The 20,259-nt window shown below is 38.4% G+C and overlaps 1 protein-coding gene across 19 annotated transcripts in view; it reads left to right on the forward strand.

Moving 5' to 3' along the window:
* Positions 1-20,259, forward strand: part of LOC105078782 (G kinase-anchoring protein 1) — a 134,706-nt gene that overhangs the window by 69,424 nt on the left and 45,023 nt on the right. For 17 of the 19 annotated variants that reach the window (XR_012506761.1, XM_074363103.1, XM_074363108.1 and 14 more), the window contains 2 exons: positions 16,911-17,164; positions 19,674-19,817. Coding sequence is in view for 18 of the 19 variants with exons in the window: in XM_074363103.1 (XP_074219204.1) it covers positions 16,911-17,164; positions 19,674-19,817 (398 nt within the window). In the remaining variant the exon portion in view is untranslated. Of the gene's footprint in view, positions 1-8,139; positions 8,414-8,856; positions 8,992-16,910; positions 17,165-19,673; positions 19,818-20,259 lie in introns of those variants that run through there. The other 2 variants (XM_074363122.1, XM_074363123.1) reach the window with 2 other exon arrangements.

Below are 20,259 nucleotides of genomic sequence, written 5' to 3' on the forward strand. Positions count from 1 at the left end.
CATCACAAAGATAGCATCTATAGACAACAGATAGAAATTTTCTGTAGATAATTTATAGGCATTTTTCCTGCTTTACGTTTTCTATTAACCTTTTATCATTGAGGATAGAGCTGAGAACTAAAAGCCCTGTCACTCAAGGAACTTAATATTCCAGTGATAGGTACTCTGGAGAAAATAAAGCAGGGTAAGGGGATAGAATATCAAGGATGCTTTTTATAGATGGAAATATGTTTCTGAGCTAGGCAAACATGCACAGAACTGGAAAAACTAGATGTAAACTCACTGACAAAAATTGCTTTTCAATTAACTCAATGCATGTATTCTCAAAGGGGGCAACTTATCATAAATTGCATCTGAACACAGAAATCACATCCAGCTAGTTTTTATGGGAGGGGAAGAGCACTGACTGATTTTGCCAAGCCATTTTGTCCTTCCATAAACAGGAAACTGCTCTAGATCTACTGCTTTGATCTATAGAATTGCTTAGGATTTATTTCAGATTTAGGATCACATTTCACTTAAATTGTTTTTAAACTAAGATATAATTCACATAATATAAAATTTACCATCTTAAAGTGCACAATTCAGTAGTTTTTAGTATATTCACTGTGTTGTGCAATCACTAATTCCAGAACATTTCATCACACCAAAAAGAAACTCTGTCCCTATTAGCAATCAGTCTCAATTTCAGCTTTCCCCCATCCCCTGGCAACCACTAATCTACTCTCTGTCTCTATGGAATTGCCTACTTTTGACACTTCGTATAGATGGGTATCATACAGCATATATCTTATACTATATGGCTTCTTTTCCTTAGAATAATGTTTTCAAGATTCACTCATATAGCATGTAACAGTATTTCATTCTTTTTTATGGCTGAATAATAATCCATTGTTTATCCATTCATGAGTTGATGGACATTTGGATTATTTCTACTTTGGGGCTATGATGAATAACCATGCTATGGAATGCTATAAATATCTGTGTACAAGTTTTTGTGTGAACATGTTTCAATTCTGCCTAAGAGTGGAATTTCTGAGTCATATGATAAGTCAATGTTTAACTTTTCGAGAAACTCTCAAACTGTTTTCCACAGCAGCTGCACCATTTTACATTCTCATCAGTAGTGTATGGGGGTTCCAGTTACTCTACATCCTTGTCAACACTTGTTATTGTCTGGTCTTTTTGATTATGCTCATCCTAGTATATGTAAAGTGGTATCTCATTGTGGTTTTGAGTTATATTTTCTCAATGACTAAATTCATGTGTTATTGGCCATTTGTTTATCTTCATTGAATTAATGTCTATTCAAATCTTTTGCCAGTTTAAAATTGAGGCATTTGTCTTTTCAATGTTGAGTTGCAAGAGTTCTTTATATATTCTAGATACAAATCCCTTATCAGATTTATGATTTGCAGATATTTTCTCCCATTCTGTGTTGTCTTTTCACTTTTGTGATGGTGTCCTTTGCATTGCAGAAGTTTTACTTTTGATGAAGTCCAGTATAAATATTTTTTTTTGGTTGTTTGCTTTAGTTGTCATATCTTAGAAACCATTGCCTAATCCAATATCATACAGATTTATGTCTATCTTACGTTTTAAGAGTTTTATTGATTTAGCTTTTAAATTTATGTCTTGAGTCCATTTTGAATTAAGTTTTGTATAAATGTGAGGTAGGGGTCCAACATTATTCTTTTGTGTGTGGAAATCAAGTTGTCTCAGCACCACTTATTGAAAAAACAACTGTCTTTTCCTTATTGAGTTGTCTTGGCACCTACGTTGAAAACTAATTGACCACAGATGTTTGTTTTTGTTTATGGACTTTTGATTCTATTCCATTGATTTATGTCTGTCTTTATGCCAGTACCACACTTGATTACTGTAGCTCTGTAGTAAATTTTGAAGTTGTGAAGTGTCAGTATACCAGCTTTGTTCTTTTTCAATATTGATTTGGCTATTTGAGGTCCCTTTAGTTCGAATATGAATTTCAGGAGCAGCTTATCCATTCATGCAAAAAATCCTGCTGAAATTTTGATAGAAATTATATTGACTCTATAGCTATATTTGGAGACTATTGCCATCTTAACAATATTAAGCTTTCCAGTCCATAAACATGGGCTATCTTTCATTTATTTAGATCTTCTTTAATTTCTTTTAACCCTTTTTTGTAGTTTTCAGTGTACAAGTCTTAATGCTTCTTTGAAATTTATTCCTAAATATTTTTTCTTTTGATGCTATTGTAAGTGGACTTGTTTTCTTAATTTCATTTTCAGATTGTTCATTGCTAGTGTAGAGAAATAAAACTAATTTTTGTTTATTGATCACTGTTTGGTTTTGGTGGACAGTAATTTTGGGATAGCAACACACCATACCATAAATTGAGGAACTTAGGTAATGTTTACCCATACAAACTGACTTAATAAGCAGAAATGCAACTTCTTGTTGTTGTTAGTGGCGATGATAAATTTTAGCTTATTATTTTAAGATTATTCCTTCAAGAATTATTTCTGTTTTATTGCCAGGCGAAGAATGGTAAGAGCACAGAGCACAGCCAGGTAATTTGGCTTCTGTAGTCTATACTCTCAGGTCTTTCACATGTATTTTTCCTACTTAAGTAAAACACAAAAGGAGCACCCTGTCTCTCTGTATCGTGAGGGTACTCTCTGTATATTTCTCAATGCTATGTATTTTAAAGATTAATGGAAATGCAGAGAAAGCTAATTTATTCAATAAATTTTTATGTGCTGGGTCTTATGCTAAGTGCTAACTGCTAAAGGAAACATAGTTTAATAAATCACAGACCCATCCATTAAGGAGCATAGTCTGTTAAGGAAAGACTGATGGTAACTTTGACCATTTACTAGGCCCCGTGTGTTTCTGTTTCTTGTTTTACACCCTTATTTTGATGGGGTACCTCCTTCCAGCAGATTCCTGAACATATGCAAGTTAAAATCTTTTTCATTTTGACATCTTTTTCTTGCTCCCAGCATTGGCTCTATTTCCTCTGTTTCTTTTGTTTTTTCTTCTTTCTTTCCTTTATTCCTTCCTTCCTCTCTCCCTCCCTCCTTTCCTTCCTTCCCTACCTCTCTCTCTGCCTTTTCTTTTTTCCTTTTTTCTGTTTGTTCATTTCAGGCTCTTTCATGTAAGGGGGTTTCTTCAAATATCTGGAGATCCTCTAACTATTCACCCACATTTAAGAATGAGATGATTAAAAGTTGATGGGAGCCTCTGTTGGCAAGAGCAGGGCTTGTCCATTGTTGGGCTTCACTGTAAAAAGATAGGTTACAAGCCACATTCTCCATTATAGAACCCTCCAACTGTCAATGTTTTTTCTCTTGGACCAGCCAATTTTCCCCCCAGAGGAAGCTGCCAATTTCCTGATGGGATCCCAGCATTCTAGGATCCGAATTTGGGAACGAAGCTGGTGGGGATGTCTCATAATTCAATATGCACAACTTCATTTAATTCTGTTTTTCTGTGGAGTGAGTCATCCCTGTCCTCAACTCTGCCTGGTGTCCAGAGGAGCTCTGAGTCAAATTCTTCAGAAAGTAAACTTCCTATCTGCTGAATTAAGTAGGGATTGAGGGAAAGTAGGATCCCACTGTTCTTCATAAAACTTTTGTAATACATTCTCATTTTCATCCCTGCTCTACCTCTGCTTTCAAAGGTGTGGCAGCTGCAGTTTTAGAGCCTTTCCAGGGCCTGGGACTTGAAAAGGTTCACTCTGGTTGGCTCTACCTCCTCCCAAAAGCTTATGTATTAAATTTCTCAGTTTGGGTACATTAGTTGTCACTCATCCATCTGGTTTCCATGTTCCCAAGTTTGCTGACATCTTTCTTCAGCAGAAGATCTCTTTTCCTGTTCGCTTTGCCTTTATGGGTTTATATTTTTATCCCTTCCCTGTCATTTTAATGAGGTATCTGGAGTGAGTGGAGAAAAACATGTGGTCAATGCACCACGTTTAACCAGAAGTCTCCGTACCATCTATATAGATGTAATGAACATATTTTCTAAGTAGGAGAAGTCCTAGTTATAGGCAATTCCATAAGGATTAGATAGAAGTACAATAATACACCGTTTAGCGAGTGCTAGTATGTGCTAAACAGTCTTGTAAATGCTTTACATGTATTACATGTATTACGTATTTTATCCTCAATAACCCCATGAGATGGGTGATGTGCTTACCTCCCAGCAGTCTGACTCCAGAGCCCCTATGCTATATAATACCGTGGTGCATCATCTTCTAAACTACAGGTTCTCTTGTTATTTTTAATTTGTCAGGTCTCTAGTCAATCCCTATTTTCTGTTAACTTAAGCAATACCTGTGGTTCTCCATGTAGATTTTGAACATGTACAGCACATTATTTGATGTGGCAAGGCTAGTATCACTGTTAATATACCTATTTGAGGATACACGTTGGAGGTAGAAGAGACTCTTTTATGACAAATTTTAAAGCACAGATATTTAAACTGGGAATCCTGGCATGTGTGTGTTTTATAATACGGACAGATGGGCATTTCCTCTTAAAGAAGCAGTAACCATCTGTAATTTGAGAGGTCAAAGAGAAGCAATTAGAATCCCACATTAGTAACACAAAACTTTAGAACGTCTGTTTAAATGAAACATGATAACTGCAAGACTTTAACATCTTAAATCACCGATGACTTTCAACACCTTAATTCAGAGAATTCAGCTCCTCATTCTTTGAAGATTTTAGCACCAGGCTCATTATCACTCTCACCACAGCTACTCACTGCATCAACTCTAGTGTCACTTTGGTGGGTAATTCTTTGCAAAGTAAATATATAGACATAGATATATCTTTCAAACACTTACTGCCTCTCAACTCTTGGACCACGTCTGTTTGAACGATCTTTGCCCTGTGCTATCTTAGCTACCCACTGTCACGGCCATTCCCTCCACCTTGACATTACTGACCCTCTTCCAATTTTAATTTCAAGCCCGCTACTCTCCAACCCATTTCTTCTCTTTTCAGGTCATTCTCTATAGTACCTAAACTCCAACAATTCTTCAACCTGATGAGAAACACCATTCTATTCACCCTGTCATCTTTTCACAGTTCCCTACCCCTCTCAAAGCCTTCCTTCTTACTAGATCTGAAATTATAATGTCTCCTTTGCATTTACCCTCAACTATTTTGCCCATCTCTCCCCCATCATACTCGCCCGGCCAAATCTCAGTCCTGGGTAATCCCAAACTACCTACTCAGTGCCTGCTCATAAGCAACTAAATATAGCTGGAGAAAAATGCACAACCATATTGACTGATCTCACTGTAAATTCATGACCACTCACTCAGGTGGGCCCTTAGTAGTGTCTGCAAACCTTACCATGTTTTCCTAGTCAATTCCCTCTCCCACACTCACAGACTATTATTTCACCTCTCTTCCTCTGTCCCTCCCCCTTCCAAACTCCCCCCTCATTACTTTCAGTTAATAACTACATTAGCCAGAGTAGACTAAACTGCTATAACAAATAAACACAACTGTTATGGCTCCCACTCAATAGAAATTTATATCTTGTTCACATAATAATACAGAATGGGGGAACCAGGTCAGTGGGCAGCTTTCCTGCATCCATGCACCTTCTTTCTTGTGGTTCTGCCAACCCCAGGGGCTTGTAGTCATCTGTATAATCCAGCTGTCAGGAAGGAAAAATGGATGAAGGAGGCATGCTGGCCCGGCAGTGACGAACATCATTTCTGCTCACATTCCACCAGCAGTAACTTCACATTTGACCATTGCTAACTGAAAGAAAGGCTGAGGAAAATAGTCTGTGTACCCAGAAAGGGGAGAATACACTGTGATGGACAATTAGCATTTTCTCCACATGATTTTCTTTCACTGAGAAAACAGAAGCAACTAGTAAAGAACTTCTACTTTGTCCCGCTGTCAAATCCACACACCTACTTCAATATGGCCCGTGTATGTGGGGACTGGGGGGATTATATTTCTAGGCTGTCCCCAGTCACAAAGGGCAATCTCCAAGCTTTCAGTTAGAACAACGTGGGCACAATGACCACACCACCTAATCACAAAATTCAAACATACCTTCTTTCCTTGCACTTTGCGACCTCTGTGGTTTTGGATGTCCTGCCCCTGTCTTTGTGAAACTCCAATTTATCTTGTTTTGCCGATTCTGCATTGCTCTGCTTCTCCCACTTCCTTCTCTCTTTCTTTGCTGACTTCTCTACCTAGGTTAGATCCCTTCTTTCTCATTTAGGTCTTAGTTTCTTGAACTTTAATGTGATACAAATCATCTGGGGTTCTTGTTAAATTGAAGGTGCTGATTCAGCAGGTCTAGGGTGGGGACGGCTGAGATTCCACCTTTCCAACCAACTCCCTGGTGGCACCAGTGCTGCTGGGCCATTGACCACATTTTGCATAGCAAGGTTCTGAATATCTTCAAGATTCTGCCCTTTGTTTTCTTCTTTTCTCTCACAGTGATATCACTGCTAGGCTGATAACTTCCCAATCTCTTTTCTAGTTCAACCCTCTTTCCCATAATTCAAAGCCTTTACATCTAAGTTCTTAGTGTCCATCTCTGTCTGGCTGTCTGGAAAATCTTTCAAAGCCTTAAAATGTTCAAATCTAAACTGATCTCTCCTAAAGCAGTTCCTATCTCTAACTGTCTTTTTTTCTGTCTTTTACAGTTATCTCCAAACTCAAAACTCTCACTGTCTTTGATTTTTCTCTTCCCCCTTCATTGACTAACCTTCAGATATGTTCTCAGGCTATCCTCTCTTACTGGAAAACCAATTAATGGCCAAATTCTGTAGATTCTGCTTCCATATCATCTTTCAGTCAAGTTCTTTTAAATTCCTTCTGCCTTACCTTTAGCTGAGACTCACCATTACCTTTCATCTGGCTTATTGCAGATCTGTCTGACCATTTTCCCTCTAATTTCTGTGTCCACTCACAGAGATCAAAGAAAAACCTTGCTTTTCTTTCCCCAAAATTTTGTTACAAATACAAATTCTTCCACCTGGCATTTCAGGCCCCATTCTCCTCTGTGTCTCCACTTCTCAACATGCTCTAGAGTCTTACCATTTGCTTTTCCTGAACACGACTTTCACTGATTCTTCATATATGTTCTCATGCTACCTCTTCTGGCTACAAAACTATCCCATCTCTTTCAGTGTCAATCCCTAATGCCTCCTCCTTCTCAACTGCCTTTCTTTCCTGATCTTCCAGACAGGTCTGAGCAGTTCCGTGATCTGCTGTACTCTGTATTTTCCACATGGCACCTATCATAGTTTGTCTTTTATTATAATTGCTTTATCCTTGTTTTATTCCTTACTCTGAAGGCGAGGATAACATCTTCAACTCCCCCTCTGTAACCCTGCAGCACCTTACCTAGGGGGCGTCTACTATTAGATGAATCAAAGTGATTTAGGGAGATAATGTGATGCAGCGGTAAGCAGCACAGAATTTGAAGTCCGGACTTTAGGGTTCCGGCTCTGGCATTTATTAGCTGTGAGGCTTTAAGTCACTTAACTTGGCTTGTAAAATGAGACTCCTACTACCTGATAGAGCACCAAGGGAGATAATGTCAAAGTGCTGTAACTACAGAGAACTGGGCAATGTTATTTCCTTACAGAGATGTGATGCAGTCTTTTTATTCCAATCTTGATTTGCAGGACCATCCCTACTTCACTAACGGGAGATCGAGCTCCAAGTGGCTAGGAATTCGGACCCCCAGGTTCCACAGCCCTTATCCAGTCCAGGGCCCTGTAACTGCTCTCCGCGATGTAGGTGAAGCCGCCCAACCGCGGGGGAATGGCCTGGACTCCAGTTCTCTTGGGAGGCCTGGCTCCTTTCCCCCGCTCCGGGAAAGCCCTTCTCTTCCCAGTAACCCCAAAGACCGCGGCGCCTCCGCCTACGTGAGACGTTTGGACCCTGCCCGGCCCCCGTAGCTCCCCTTCTCCAGCAGGTGGTTCTGGCCCTCTCCCCTAACTCCGGGCGCTCACGTCACGGGCGAACCTCTACCCACGCGCCAGCGCCGCAACCAACCGAGAAAATAAACAAACCCCCGCGCGCGCGGCGGCGGGCGCGCCAGGCCCCGCCCCGCCCCGCCCCGCGGCTCTCACACCGCCCCCTCCGGCGGGACTTCCCTCCCGCCCTCGGCTCGCCGCCGCGCTTTCCCCGCCCCTCACCGCAGCCTGCAGCCGCGCTCCCCGCCGCGGTCCGCCCGGCCCGGCGCCCCGGGGCCCGTTAGTGCCCGGCGTCCGTTCACAGGACGCCGCGCGACCCCCGCCCGGCGCGAGTCCGCCCCCGCCCCTTGACCCAGCCCAGTCCCAACGCCCAGTGCGGCCGCCCCGAGAGCCGCGGAGCGGCGGCGGCGGCGGGGGGAGGAGGGTGAGGAGGGCCGAGCCGGCGGCCGGGGAGGCCCGGTGAGTACGCGGAGGCGAGCTGCCTCCCGAGGGTCCGCTCCGGCGCCCCTGAGGCGGTGGTGGCGGCTTGGCCGCGCCGCTCTGTGCGCCGCGGGCTCGGCGGTTGGGGACTCGGCCTGAGGCGACGGGCCCACTGGCCGGAGCCGCTGGGCAGAGTGCGCGGGAGGGCCGCTCCTCGGGAAGGGCCGCAGCCCCGACGCTCGGCGCCGGGCTCGGGGCGGCGGAGAGAGACCCTCGCCGACCCCAGGCCCCGGCGTCCGGGCCGTGCCGGGGCCTCCGCAGACCCCGCGGGGGTCGGGGCCGGGGGTGACCGTGGTCGCGGGGCCGCCGAGTGACAGGTGCCGCCGTCCCCTCCCCGCCGCGGGCATCGCGCTCCCTCCCGGGGAGCCAGGCGCTCGGAAATTTCTGGAGCGACGACCTGACTCGCTGTTTTCTCCTTTCAGGTTTTGAAACCGCTTCTCTTGCACGAGTTAGGTCTCGCCCAGCCCTGTTTCTTTCTGTATGTACTTTGCGCGAGTAAGTTTTGGAGCATCGGTTAACAGCCTATGGGTGAAATTTGGCTTTCGTTCATGAATGAGGTATAGTGGATTACTTTCTGAATAAAGTGCTCCTACTCCTCCCCGCTAGCTGTTGAAAAGTAAAAGAGAAGGGTTTTGAGTTTTGTTTTTTGTCTGTTTTTTGCTGTTATTGTTTGGAACAAGGAGTCCTACAGAATTTTTGTCATCTCCAGCATTTAGGGTGCTTTGTAGATATTGAACAGTAACGATAAAAAAATGGCTCATTAATTGTCTTTTTTCTCCACCTTCTTTTAGATTTTTCATTTTTACCTTAGCTAGATTCTACAGTGGGTAGGTGCTACGACTCTCACTGGAAGCACTAATACAAGATCGTCTTTTCTCTACTAAAAAGCCAGTGAAATTTTTTCTACACCGTTCTGTATCGTCTGTTTCTTTATGTAGTAAACATGTTTGTGGTTGTAATCTGAATCAGTTTAATAAATTTGACTTGCAGCTATAAAGATATTAGAGAAACTTTATGGCAAGTTAAAATGTTAAAAAATTTTAATCTATGGAAATACAGATTTTTTTCTTAACAGGTTTATAACGCTTTAGTTCATTAGTCGATTCCTAATTAATAAAGGATATTCATACAAATGGTTACAACAAACTTATCTATAAGATACCAATCAAATGTCTTCACTCTGTAGATTAAGGTAAAAAACTCAGAAGTTGACCAGGAGATCAAGGAGGCAAATGAAAATACATGTGCTTTATTTGTGGGAGAATCCCTCAGGTCCTCACTCAGTACCTGCTTGTACTTTTTGCTTATCTTTTTCAGTCCATAGAAACTAGGCGCTGCAGGTTGGAGAGAGGAAGCAGTATTTAACTATGAAGAAAAAAGGGAATATAGGACATGCCCATTAAGTTTATGTGGTTTGTTTGCAGTAAGTCTATTGGGAGCAAAGTTTTGGTGTGCACTTGGCACTTGCTGGTTGTGAACCTTTATAACAAGCTAAAGTGAAAGATATTATTTTGCTGTGTTATTTGAAGAACAGAAATAGAATTCTTTAAAAAAAAATTCACCAGATATTAAGTCACTCATACTTAGAGTCATTTCATTTTATGGTTGTTTTTTTTTTTAATTGAACCTGTGCTGATTGGCAGCTGCATTGTATTAATTTCTTTTTTGATCAGGATGACTGATAGTGTTAATGCAAGATGACTGTTGTTATTTTATAAAATGGGATATATTTGGTTGTTCTCGATGGAGGATTGTATACATATATTAGTTTTGAAATGCCCTAATTGTAGTTTCATGGACTGAGGTATGGCTACTGCTACTATCTTTCTTGCCCCTAGAGAGATCATAGTCTAGAGGGATGACATCATAGTGGCAGTCAGTGGTCCTCAAAACCTTGGTAGAGGACCAGCCATTTGGAAATACAGCTGTTTGCAGTTTAGACTATTCATTTTTAAAAGTAGTTAAGTTCCTGATGTATCCTAATTCTTTTAAATCAGTACTTTAAAATCAGTTATGTTTCCTAACAAATATGTTTCCTAAACAAAATTAGTTGTGGTGATGATCAGTTAATAGAGTGGGATTTACAGTGAAGCAACTCTGAACCGCTAGTAATTATTGTTAACTCATATTTGCATTATGGGAATTGTGGATTATCTGTAGTGCACTTTACATTTCCTTTAGCTGTCCATTCTGCCTTTGAACATGTCTTTACATAGATACTTGGAATGCATAGTACTTCCCAAGTACTCTACATGTACTTGGGAAATGTATTTTTTTAAAAACTAAATTCAGTATATTTATCTTTTGTGTGCCAGGTCCTGTGGTTTTGTTAGGGATGGAAAGAAGAGGCCCTTGCCTTTCAGGATGTTGAACTCAGGCTTATGAAGGACTAGGCACAACACTAAACAGATCATTTTAATAAAATCTATTCAGTAATAAAGGTAAATATGAAGTACAGAAATGTTACAGAGGAGGGAATGATTAACTCAGTGGGCAGGTGAGATAAAGCTTTACAGAGATGCTAGCACCTGAGCAGGATTTTGTGGGATGAGTATAAGTTATAAGTGAAAGAGACAGGCGGCATTTTAGGCAAAAGGCACAGCAAAGAGATATGAACAAGTAAAACTAAATGTGTGGTCAAGAAATTTTAAATAGTTTGCTTTGTTGGAGTACAAAATCTGAGGAAGGATAGTTGCTATAGAAAGATCTAACATAAGCTCTAATATTTAATAAATCGGGTAATTGACTTTTGAGTACTGAGTATTTATAAAGTGAAGACTTCAATATAATTTGCCATTGCTGCAATTTCAAGTATAGAGGAATTAATAGTTTTTACTAATGATAATCATCAAGAAATTATAAAATATTCTACTTACGTGATGAGCTGCCTGCATATTTAGATTTGTGAGCTTGTTTCTTGTGCATTTGACCTGAAACATTTGTTTTTTAATTATCTTGTGAATTTTGTCTTCCTTCAACTACTTAAATTAGCCTTTAAATTATTTTTAAAAGGAGACTCAAAGGGAAAAGGCAGAAACACAGGAAATAATCATTAAATTTCTGGACTAGAAAGCCTGATTTGTGTAGTATTTTCGTAACATGTAAATGTTTAATATAGAGGACTGGCTACTATGTTCATAGGCTGACCGATGTAGGTAGCTTAGTGGATGTCCGCTGTATTTTTCCATTGTGTACCTTCCTTATGTCCATGTTATTTTAAGTGTATGTATATAAATGTCTGAGCATTTGACCATGTGAGAGAGAGAGAAAGAAAAACTAGTAGGAGGAGGGAGAAGAGCTCTGTTTGACTCTATTTACCCAGCATCTCTTAGATATGACTATAGGTGGAGATGCTGAAGTTTAGGACACAAAACTGAAGGAATACTAACCCTAGCCTTTCCCTGAAATACTATCTTTAAAAAGTCTGATGTTTTCATGGCCTACTTATTTATCTCCTTCTCTCTTCAAGCTTTAAACAAAAAGCAGTTTCAAGTGAATTCCTGGATTATATAACATGATTATCTTTTTGCAAATTCTGAAAAATTTATTAATGAAGGCAGTGTTCTGTTAAAAACATGACATAATCAGCCTTTGACAGTTGCTTTCTGTCATTTGTCTTCTGAGTCACATAAGGGACCAGAGGCATCTCATTGTCAATTCTGACCTGTAGTTGCCCTAAGTTTCAACACAGGACAGAAAAATCAATATTGCATTGATTGCATTATGCTTACCTTTTTGAATTTGGGTACAGATGACCATTTTCCCTTTTTAAAATGAGATTTTTTTTTCTTATGGGATAAATACGGTCATTATAGAATATTTGGGGAACTAGTGAAAGCTATAGAAAGGAAAATAAGCATAATGATTAGACCCCTGAATTTCCTTCTTTTGGTATATAAATAAATAATCACATATTTATAAACTGGGGATTATTTTTATGTTTTTATTTCCTTCTTTCATTTAAAATTTATATTTCCCCCCTCCTTTTTTCCTCTACTTAGTTAATACATCTTTTGATATGGTATGTAGATTTCTCTCATGGCTATTGAGATAGTTGGTATGTTGGCTATTTGTCACTTTTTTTTTTTTTACATACAATGTATAGCATAGATTGATCGAGCCCTTCTGTTTGTCCCATCTCTTTACTCCCTCAACTGCTGACTAAGTAGAGCCACTTTTTGCCTTTAATATTTGCTGTTATGTAAAGTATAGTGCAAATACTACCACTCTCCTACTCTCCCACCCCTACTCCTGACCAAAGGATCGTTAGACATGAGCATTTTCCCCTTTCCATCTACCCTTTTTTTTTTCCATCTACCCTTTTATTAAAGTATTCTAACACAGGGGTTGCTAAGGTAAAGCGTAGGTAGCTGCCTCCTCAGAAAAATAATTATTTTGTTTTTGGAGTGTTTATCACTGATTCTTTTCTCAGTCAACAGTATTTGTTTTAATGCTTTTTTTTCTCTGTCTTTCTGTCTTTTATTTCTTTTCACTTCTTCAGGAAACATTTATTGTTTGTCATGTGTGTCCACTGCATGGTCACTTCTGTGATTTGGGGTTTCAGATAGATTGGTGTTCTTCTGTAGTGTGTTAGGTATGATCTTTAGGTCTTTGGCTCTTTTCAGTGGCTGGTTGCTCAACCACAACTTCTCAGTGCTTAAAATTTTTTTACTTTTCATTTCAAAGATTAAAACCTTAGCTTTTAGAGGGGCCAGATGTTCACTTGAGTTTCAGAACACTTTTTGCTATGGAATCAGACATGCTCAGCCATATTTTTCAATAGCTTGTGCCACTTCTCTTATGCCTCATAGGCCCTCAAGACATACTTCAGTCAATTATCATAGTAAAAATACTAGTCAGTGTTTATGTTTGAGTGCTTCTGCTGTTCTGGCTACTGTTCTAAGCATTTTACACGTACTGACATATTTAATCTTCACAGCAACTCAGTGAGCTAGGTATTCTCGTCCCTATTCCACAGGTGAAGAAGCTGAGAGCTCAAGGAAATTGCTCAGGGGCTCACAGTAAGCAGCTGGTTGGGCTTGACCAGGCATTCTTGCTCCAGGTCGGCATTCTTGTGCCAGTGCTTGTCTGCCATTTGGCTTTTGCATTACTAACACAAAGGACCAGAGGCATCTCATTGTCCCACAACTGAGGGGGAGATCTACAGTGTACGTAGAGCTGAGTGGAAAAAAATTTGTTAAGTTGTTTTTTTAATAGTGTGTGACTAGGATAAGTAAAACAAAATATAAAGTATTAGGAAAGATAATAAGTGTTGAATTTGTATAAAACTTCAAAATCTTTTTAGGGTTTTAATGAGGAAATTGTACTTGCTTCCGCAAATATAAATTTTTGAATAATAGGTTTATCCATTAAATAAGAATATATGGTTTCTGATCCAGACTTTTTAATGGTGCTTTCTTCAAATTGAACCCCCATTGAAATTTTATAGGTAGTAAAAACAAAACATTTTGTTATATTCAATAATTTATAACAGTTGAAAATATTTTTTAAAAATTTAAAAAGTTTTCTCATCAAAAATGTAATACAGAATTTCTTGTGATAAAAAGAAAGGAGTTCAAATTCAATTGAACTTTGTAACTTCAAGTATTTAAAATAATGACAGGCTCTAATTTGCAGAAAGCACATGCATTATTTGAGCAGTCACCTTGCTGCTAGATTTTGTGCCATTTAAAAGACATGCCACTAGCAAATGGGGAGAAGTATCTGCTGTTTGTGAATATAGAGTTTTCAGGCTTTTGCTTGGAACCTTGCTCACTAGGAGATTTTGTGTTCCTCACTCCTAACAGCAGCTGCTGCTCCCGGTACTGCATGCCTTGCATTTTGGGCACCTAGAACATGAATTCTTCCAGCAGTTCCATGGCCCTATCTGCCATGATGAGCAGTAGTGCATTCTGCACCTGGTGATGAAGTAGATTTCCAGGGGCTTGAGTACTTCTCTGGTCACAGCTGACAGAACTGCAGGGCAGCATGTGCAGGAAACAGCAGATAAGGCTGCTTGCATCTGATGGGGACTGGCCCAGAGTCTCTCAATTCTCCACGATGTCTTGGCAGTGCCGAGAACTAAGGGGAGCTTTATCTGATGATACACGGGTGAGGAAGTTCTGCCCTATGCCACAGAAAAAATTTTTTCTATGATCTTTGGAGAGGTGTTTAGAACATTTGTGAACATTTCACTCATGCAGAACAATCCAAATATGAAATTCATGGTATTGATACCAGTCCTAAAATGGAAAAGAGATGTATTTGTGTAAGCTATTAGTCATGATAAGGTTAGACTATATTGCAGTAACAACCTGAAAATTTCAGCAGCTGAAAGCAGCAAAGTTGCTTTTTTGGTCAAGCTACATATCCATTACAGGTTAGTAAAGAGATTTTGTTCATTGTAGCTTCAGACTCCATCAGACCTGACTGATGGAGATTTCATCTCAACATATGCTTCCACAATCACAGAAGCAGATAAAAGAGAACATGGTGAACCATGTTCTGGCTTTTAAAGCTTATATTTCACTGGTGAGTCACATAGCCATGCCTGCGTTCAACATGAGAGTGATACATAACTCTCTTTCAGGGAGGGGCAGTGAATATTTGTGAACAGCTAACATATACAATTTATAGTACCAACAGTTAAAATTAAATACAGTAGATGTTGAACAACTGTGTAGGATTAATAAATTACCTAAAGTGCTCAAAGTGACCAAAACTTACAGGATTTTAACATGTTGAAGTTGAAGTTGAAGCAGAATTAATATTTTCTGTAATATTTTTGAGTCTGGAATTTCTTTTTCATTTTGTAATATTTTCTCTCTTGTAATAACTTCCAAGCCTTAACTCTCATGCTTGTGGGAAAGATTTAAGCCTAAAAATATGTCATAATTTTATTGCTGTAATGTCATTTCTGCATGTTGTGGTATTTTTTCTTGATGCACATATTTCTGAGCAGTAGGTATTATCATGGCATTATAATATAAATACTTTGATTAGTAACTACCAGATGACATTGTCAAATTTCAGCTCTTTTAATTTTTCTTCATTGTTTTACCAAAAAAATTGAAAGATTTCCAGATAATTTTCTGGATTCTTAGGTTAAGATGGAAGATTGAACACATGCTTCTCATTTTTGTTCCCTCCTGAAAACATGAAAACTATAGTGTGTGGTTAGCTTTCAGAATGGACCTCAGTGATCCTTACCTCCTGGTATTCACACGTATGCATAGTCACCTCCCATACTGAATAGAGTGGACTTCTGTGAGCAGTAGGATATTGTGGAAATGACAGTAACTAGTTCAGATATGAGCACTGTGACTCCAGACAGACATGATAAAACTATAAAGAAAAAGGAATAAGTAACACAAAAATCAGGATAATAATTATTTCTGGACAGGGCAGAAATTGGGGGGATACTGTTGAGGAGAGGCATGGGATGGGTTAACATTCTGTTCATCTTAATGCTGGGTACTTGAAGTATTCATTTATTTCTGTGGACTTAATATTTTATTCAGTTGTGTACCTGATACATTTCAAAATAGAAATAAATTTCTGAGTTGTATAATCTATTAAGAAAATCAGTTTTGAATTGAGAGAGTACTTAGTCTTCTAGTATTACAAGGCTTCTTAATTTGAATTTGCAGAGTAAGGTTCAGCAAACCTAGTTTCAGGTCCTGATTTTGCCAATAACCTGCAGAATGACTTAAGCAGTCTAAGTGCCAGTTGCATCATCTGTAAAACCAAATGATTTGGGTTAGATATTACAAGAGGACATTTAATATCCTGCCTTAAGCTTAAAAGGTTCTGAAAAAGCTGAAGGAGGTTGGGTGCACTGAGACTAGTGACCTAAACTGTCACGTGAAGGGCATTTGAAGTTTTCCTTTGGTTGAGGAAATTTAAGTTCTGTTTTGCTGTCAGTTCTGTGACTGAGAACAGTCTCCAGAATCAAACTTAAGGCAGCACTTGGTATATGATAAGAATTGTCTTCCTTTTCTCTCTTTTTTTTTTTTTCCTGTCTTAGAAGTTGGGGGTGAACATGTTGTTGAACCAAGGGTCTCTGTGCACCATGAAAAATGATATTCTTACTTTTCCATTGTAAACTATATTGATTTAGGATATTCTTCATAAATATGTGTGTATTCTGGCAGTGTATTTAAAAGAAAGAAAAATCATTAATTTTTAGAAATTATACATGGAAAAATGAATACATTGTATTGGTGGTAGTCTTGTCATAATTGTGAGATCTCAATATATCATTTTTCTATTTTTGTTATACAATTTTATATTGTTTATTTAAGATTTAAAAGTTATGTTATTGCAAGTAGGACTGTGGGTATGAATCCAAATGTTACTAAATCCAGTGTCTGGAGAAGTAAATATATATATATTTATATTTATATTTGTTCTAGAATCTGGAATGAATTTTACTAAGTGTGTTTACTCATCTGCCTCCTCTTCTTCCTCCCCACAGGAATTATTCTTGACAGAAGTATTTTAAAAGAAGAAACCTTTACAATGGCCTCAGCAGTACTTAGTTCTGTTCCCACCACTGCTTCTCGTTTCGCCTTGTTGCAAGTGGACAGTGGCAGTGGTTCCGATTCTGAGCCTGGAAAAAGCAAAGGTCGAAATCCTGGAAAGTCTCAAACTAATAAATCAACTACAAATGAGAAGAAGAGAGAGAAAAGAAGAAAAAAGAAGGAACAGCAACAGAGTGAAGCAAATGAGGTAGCAATTATAATTATTTGTATCTGCTTTCCCAGTGGGTGGAGGACAGGTACTATCTTGTTGATGCATGTATCCAGAGTTCCTGGTCCATAAGTACTTGGAAATATGACTTCAATGAATGGGTATGAATTTGTGTATATTTAAAGTCAAATGTAATGAACGTTTTTTTTAAATGCCTTTTTTTCTGTCTGTAGAAGCTTACTTGCTCATTCCAAAAAATTTCTGAAATACAAAATCTTGAAAGGAAACAAAGGTCATTTGTAAATATAGCTAGAGATACAACAAATCAATATTTTGGTGTGTGTTTTCTGTACACAAATGTAAGCTTATATGAATATATAGGGATGAACATGTACACATCTATACATTCTTATTTTACTTAAAAGAAAATGAAATTATATAATCGAATTTCATAACTGGCTTTTTTAAAATTAGCATGAGTAGTTTTCCATATGAGTAAATAAAGATCTACATTATTTTAAAGGACTCCGCATTATTTAACTATGTGTTTATGTCATAGTTTACTTAATCGAACCCTTGTCATACACATTTAGATTATTTCTCACTTTTTTACTGCTATAGACAATAATCCTATGACTATCCTTCAATGTACATTTTTATGCATTTGATGGTCATCTTTTTCTTAAGGGAAGTAAGTGCATGGTAGGATTGTCTCCCCTGGACATTCCTAGCATGAGTTATATGACCAACATTTAATGTGCTAATTTATTTTTAAAAGAAATGCTGAAAAACAATTCTAGCCTGTGTTTGTCTTTTAATAGAAGGAGCAAATATGTAAGAACTTTTCTCAGTACCATTTAATGAGACAAATAGCAACAGTGTTTTTTACTTCCTATATTCACTTCATCACATTCCCAGACTTAGAAAAAGCCTTTTCAATTCAAGTTTGTTCCTTTTTGTTTTGTTTTGTTTTGTTCTAGTGTGTGTGTGTGTGTGTGTGTGTGTGTGTGTGTGTGTGTGTGTAATTGAATTATAGTCAGTTTACAATGTTGTATCAATGTCTGGTGTACAGCATAGTGCTTTAGTCATACATGAACATACATATCATGTTTGTTTTTATTACATTTCCATTACTATTGCTTTCTAAGTTTCTCTTTTTAAAATTCTGCCCCACAGAGAGTCACTTTAAAAGGCATTTTTTTCCCCACCATACAACTTTTTAGAAGTCCAATCTTACAGAACTTTTGATTGCTTACCATTTTCTTTTTGGAATGAAAGATGATTTGGGGGAACAGAAAACAAGGAAATAGTGGGATTTACATTAGAGAATAAGAAACTGTGTAACTGAGAATGAGCCTGAGGATCCTCCCTTCCCACTTCCATGGCTGTCATTCTGTAAAGTACATAAACAGTCTACCTACCAGGGCTTCATCTCCAGCAGCATCTCCTCTTCTGTGTCCTTTGCAGCAGAAACCAGCTGCGTAAAGTGGTCTTTGTATCTCATCACTCCCTCTTGTAGAACAGGATAGTCAGTTAAATTGTTGATCTTCGATTTAAAGCCTCTTTTTTAGCTTCCTAGGGTTTCTGTAATAAAGTACTACAAACTAGGTGGCTTAAAACAACAGAAGTTTATTCTCTTCATAGTTCTAGAGGCTGGAAGTCCAAACCATGGTGTCATCAAGGGCCGTGTTCTCCCTGAAACTAAGTGGGACCTTTCCTTGCCTCTTTCCTAGCTTCTTGTGGTGGCCATCAATCCTTGGCATTCCTTGGCTTGTGATTGGATCACTCCAATCTGCCTCTTTTGTTACTGTGTTCCCTTTGTGTATCCTTGTCTATACCCTTCTTATAAGAACACTAGTCATTGGATTAGGGCTCATCCTAATTCAGCATAACCTTATTTTAACTTGAGTGTATTTGCCAAGATCCTATTTCCAAATAATGTTACATTCACAGACAGCAAAGGGTTAAGCCTACAACATATTTTTTGAGGGAATATGATGTAATCCAAAAATAGCCTCTCAATATTTTTCTCCTTTGTTTCAACTACTGTGTCTCAGATAACTCTTACTGAGAGTGGCTTGGCCAGTACCGTTCATTATGTTACTTTGTGGACTAGGCCCTGTATTTTTCAGGACTAGCAAAGTAGTGACTAGAGTTACTTAAGCTATCTTCTCTAACTATTTAAACTTTTGAATTTGTAAACTGTTAAACTTTAATCTTATTGAACCCTGTTGTTTTGCATTTTAAAAGCACACTTATCCCGTTATCTACTCCTATTAACTTCCCTTTAGTAAAGCAGAATCATTAAAATGGTGGTCTAATAGAGTATAAGCCACTCTGACTTATTAATCATTTCATCTAGAAATCCACCAAAACTATCTCAAAAGCAAAATTAACATTCTACAAAGATTATAAAAATACGAGTAGTGACTTTTTGAGTTAGCATAATGAATGTTTAGTATAAAAATATTGATTTCTTAACTTCAAAAAAATTGTTAATATCCCAGGATTGGTAGACTGAATTTAATATATTTTCTTTGTTTCATAGCTCAGGAATCTTGCTTTTAAGAAAATTCCCCAGAAATCCTCCCATGCTGTGTGTAATGCTCAACATGAGCTTTTATTACCAAACACAGTACAGAAAGATTCACGAGAAGAAAACTGGCAAGAATGGAGACAAAGAGATGAACAGGTACAGCTAAGTTAATCACATTATTTTGTTCTGTTTTTAGTGAATTTATACATTTTTAAGATAGCAGTGCATCTGAATCCATGACACCACTGTTCTGAGGAGCATTTTATATTGGTTTAACTTAAGTGTGTTTGCTATTTAAGAGGTTCTGTTTTTTATTACTAGGAAAGCAGATTAACAGATTTGTTAGTTTTGGCAATTTTAAGCAGTTATTTTTTGAGTTTTTAATTCATCTGCCTTTTTACAAGTGAGGGAGAGATACGGAAGGTAGAACAACAGGATTTAATTATTTCAGGTAAACACTCGCATTTGTAGGGCCGGAAGTCTCTTATTAAAAATACTCAGTGACAGTTTTGCTTAAAAAAAGAAAGACTATGAGGGGAAACTTTTCCTTTTCAGCCTTGATGTAAATAAAATAGTTTATGACATTTGTTTTCTTCTT

Source organism: Camelus bactrianus, chromosome 4, assembly GCF_048773025.1.
Source record: "Camelus bactrianus isolate YW-2024 breed Bactrian camel chromosome 4, ASM4877302v1, whole genome shotgun sequence".
Taxonomy (NCBI): Eukaryota; Metazoa; Chordata; class Mammalia; order Artiodactyla; family Camelidae; genus Camelus; species Camelus bactrianus.